Source organism: Sceloporus occidentalis, unplaced genomic scaffold (assembly GCF_023333645.1).
Source record: "Sceloporus occidentalis isolate IW3139 unplaced genomic scaffold, rSceOcc1.0.p SCAF_2, whole genome shotgun sequence".
NCBI lineage: Eukaryota > Metazoa > Chordata > Lepidosauria > Squamata > Phrynosomatidae > Sceloporus > Sceloporus occidentalis.
The window spans coordinates 273,251,432-273,255,284 of record NW_028316982.1 but is presented as its reverse complement, the minus strand read 5'-3'; the positions used below and the strand labels follow the sequence as shown (position 1 = coordinate 273,255,284).

The window sequence follows — 3,853 nt, the reverse complement described above, 5'->3', positions numbered from 1 at the left end:
TTAACCTCTCTAGCAAGCCTGAGTTCATTCTGAGCTTTAGCTTTTCTGACTTTACCCTACAAATGCCTGCTATTTATTTGAATTCCTTTTTTGTGATTTCCCCCTTTTTCCATTTCTTATACATGTTCTGTTTCAAACTTAGGGCATGGAACAATGGATGCAAGCTCCATGAAAGTAAGAGCACATTCTCTCATAGAGTGATGGAGTCTCCCTCCTTGGAGGTCTTTAAACAAAGGCTGGATGCCCATCTCTTGGGGGTGCTTTGATTGTGAGTTGCTGCATGGCAGAATGGGGTTGGACTGGATGGCCCAAGAAGTCTCTTCCAACTCTATGATTCTACAATTCTATGGCCACATTCTGGTTTGTCTTGGCTGCAGATGTCCTGGCCTTCCCCTGTGCAGGGCTTGCAGTACTGCTCTCAAGAGCGGCCCTCTGCAGTTTGCTTCTGCTGGGGAAGGACAGATACTGATAACAAGGAGGAGTGCTTGCAAGCCATCCATCCATCCAGCCATGGACCTCCTTGGCTATCTTGGCTCACCCGGTGCCCCAGCCACACCCGGGTATCGGCCCCCGCCTCCCTTGGGCTCCTCAGCTGCCCAGAGGTGGCTCAGGGTATAAAAGTCTCTCCCTGGGGAGAAGGCCAGCTCAGCTCAGCAACTGGCCAAAAGCTCAGCAACCGTCCCCAGCCGCAACCTCTGCAGCCACCATGGTGCACTGGACCGCCGAAGAGAAACAGCTCATCACTTCACACTGGAGCAAAATCGATGTCGCCCAAATGGGTGGTGATGTCTTAGCCTGGTAAACCCAATGCCAGGGAGGCGGGGAAAGGAGGGTGGATGATACCCTCCAGTTGGGGAGGAAAGAGGGACCCATCCAGTTCAGTATGCCCACATCTGGGTGGTGATCCAGACTTCCCTAGTGGTCCCCCAGTGCCACTCAAGAGTGACCAAGCTGGAGAGACTGGGCACGTTTTGGGTCCCCTTCCCACCACTGGCCTGGTGGCCTTTCTCTTTCTCTTTGGACCAGGGTGACCAACTCTTTCTTTTTTTCTTTCTTCCTTCCTTCCTTCCTTCCTTCCTTCCTTCCTTCCTTCCTCCTTCTCTGTCCCTGCTCTTTCCTCCTTGCAGCATGATGGTGGTGTACCCCTGGACCCAGAGGTTCTTTCCTGACTTCGGGAACCTCTCCAGCCCCGCCGCCATCTGTGGCAACGCCAAAGTCAGGGCGCACGGCAAGAAGGTGTTAACCTCCTTTGCAGAAGCCGTCAAGAACATGGACAACATCAAGGAGACCTTTGCCAAGCTGAGCGAACTGCATTGTGACAAGCTCCACGTGGACCCCGTGAACTTTAAGGTAAGAGGCGCGCTTCCCTTGTGAGGAAGGATGGGCCTGGGGTGCTGGGGAGGGATGGGGAGAGAAGGTGGATCCAAGGCCCCTCTGCATTAATGGGGCTGAGAAGAATCATTTGGGGAAGGAGCTACATGCATGCATGGGGGAAAGTGAGAAGCTAATCTGGTCAACCTGAGAGGCTGTGTTGCTGTGTGCATATGTGTGCAAGATGTGTGCATACCCGTTTCTTTTGCAAGCTCCACACAGCTGTGCTTTCCTTCCTTTGATTTAAAAAGAAAATAGTTTGTCTCTATCTTTTCAAGACTTTTGCAGAAATCTCCCCAATGCCCTTGGAGCCAGGTGAGGTCCTGGGCCAAGCAGAGATGCTAGCCCAGGTCTCCGGTAACAAGAAATGCATTTGAACCCAGGTTCACCCCCCCCCCAAAAAAAAAAAAAACACCCTCCTGACCCACAGCAAGGTCAACTGCTTGGCACTTGGTTTCCAACTGCACATCTATTATTTTATGAAACGACTCTCATCCTGCCTTGCCCTCCATACTGGGCTCCCTCTATGTTTGTACATGTGCATTTCCCATTGCATGGGATGCCAGTGTTGTGGCTGGCAAGGGTTAGGGGATCTGTAATGGAATACACTGTGTGTCTGTCTGTGCCCCCCAACCACAAATACTTTTGCAGTCTCAGACCCCAAAGCCAAGGTGTGGGGGAGATGGCCTTTAGCGGTCTCATTTGCTAAGGGGTCAGCCCAAAACCTTTTGCTACCTGGGGCAAGGAACAAGATGCTCATAGATGGGAGTGGACACCAGCTGCATTTTCCTTCCAGCAATACTGAATGGGCTGTGTGTCTGTGTGTCTGTGTGGCAGTGCCCCCCAACCACAAAGACTTTTGCACAGCATGGCACAGCCAACATTGGAGGTGCTTGTGTTTTAAACCTGCGCCCTCTTCTTCCTCCTCCAGCTCCTGGGCGACGTCCTTGTGACCCTCCTGGCAGCCCACTTTGGGAAGGACTTCACTCCGGCCTGCCACGCCGCCTTCCAGAAGCTTGCGGGGGCCGTGGCCCATGCCCTGGCCCGCCGGTACCATTGAGCCAACGTCACCTGGAGGGAGAAGCAGACGCTGCCCGGTGCCCCCTTTGCCAGCCATGCCTGGGGAGACCCTACCTGCCCTCCACTTTCCCCTCCCCCTGCGTGACAAAATCATCATCAAATAAATGTCACCCCACTGCAAACCCAACTGAGTCTGCATCTCTCTTGGAGGGCTTTGGCGGAAAGGGGTAGGAGTAGGGTAGGGGTCCCTGGCCCATGGTGGGGAAGGTCTGGCTTGGGAGGGCAAGGGGCTCGTGCACCCCATGTCTTCTCTCTTTCTCTCTTGTTCCAAATGGGGCCCCAGACCAAGCTGTGCAAGAAAGAGCATGCAAACTTCCATGGGATGTGGGGTGGAAAGGAGGGTGTTTGACTTAGCAAAGAAGTTGGGGGGCAGGCTGGGTATTTTTGTCTTTGGGGTGAAAGGAAAGACCTCCAAGGAGTGTCAACTGAGTGCTGAAGGGGCAGAGAAACTGAATTGGGGAGGTGGGAAAGTGGAGAGTCTCCAATGTGCCAAGCCTGCACCATGCCACTGTTGCTGCAGCTAAAATTGTGGGGAGGGGGCACTTGCCATGGCCTTTTTTTTCACCTTAAAGCACCCTTCCCAATGGCCTCTTGTTCCAAAAGGGAGACCCATCTCTCCCCCACCCCCAGTAATAGCTGTTTATTTTCCAGCTTTGGGGAAGATTTGGGTGCCACTGTAAAGACACTGTGCACATTGGGGTGTCCAGTTGTCCAGTTGTTCAGCTTCAGCTCCCAGTGGTGGAAGGAGGGGGACAATGAAGGATTAAATAGTCTCTGGAAGCCATGAGGGCCAAATGGCAACCCCACTCTATTTCACCCACATGTGCATCCCTCCTATCGCCATGCAACTTCAGGGGCCAGGCTGGCTGGGGGATTCTGGGGGTTGCAAACCCACAAAGTCCATTTTATACACTTGTCCCACTTGCAATGGGGGAGATCAAGCAAGGGGAGAGGAGGGGAGCAGAAGGTGTCAGGGAGAGGGCCTTTCAGTGCTGTTGTGTGCCTTCGAGTCTTTTCCAACTTACGGCAACCCTCAGGTGAACCTATCATGGGGTTTTTTGGGGGCAAGTTTCTTCAGAGGGGGGTTGCCATTGCCGTCCCCCCGAGGCAGAGAGAGTGTGACTTTGGCCAAGGTCACCCCAGTGGGTTTACATAGCAGAGCCAGGATTCCAAACTTGGTCTCCAGAGTCATAGTCCAGCATTCAAACAACTACGCCACACTGACTTTTAGCAGTCCCATTTGCTAAGGGTGCCCAAGACATTTTGCTGCCTAGGGCAAGGAACAAGATGATCCCAAATGAGAGTGGAAGGCAGCGACATTTTCCTTCCAGCAAAATGGGGAGGAATCACTTTGGAATGGGCTGTGTGTCTGTATGAATGGGCAGAACCATCTCTCCTCCAA

The 3,853-nt window shown here is 53.1% G+C and overlaps 1 protein-coding gene across 1 annotated transcript; it reads left to right on the top strand.

Annotated features, from left to right (window-relative positions):
• The first annotated feature begins 633 nt into the window (after nucleotides 1–633).
• On the top strand, nucleotides 634–2,573 carry LOC149320223 (hemoglobin subunit beta-1). The gene is made up of 3 exons (XM_089513165.1): nucleotides 634–798; nucleotides 1,128–1,350; nucleotides 2,303–2,573. The coding sequence occupies exons 1-3, from the start codon at nucleotides 707–709 to the stop codon at nucleotides 2,429–2,431; spliced, it is 444 nt and encodes a 147-aa protein (XP_089369291.1). The 5' UTR covers nucleotides 634–706; the 3' UTR covers nucleotides 2,432–2,573.
• Nucleotides 2,574–3,853: the final 1,280 nt, after the last annotated feature.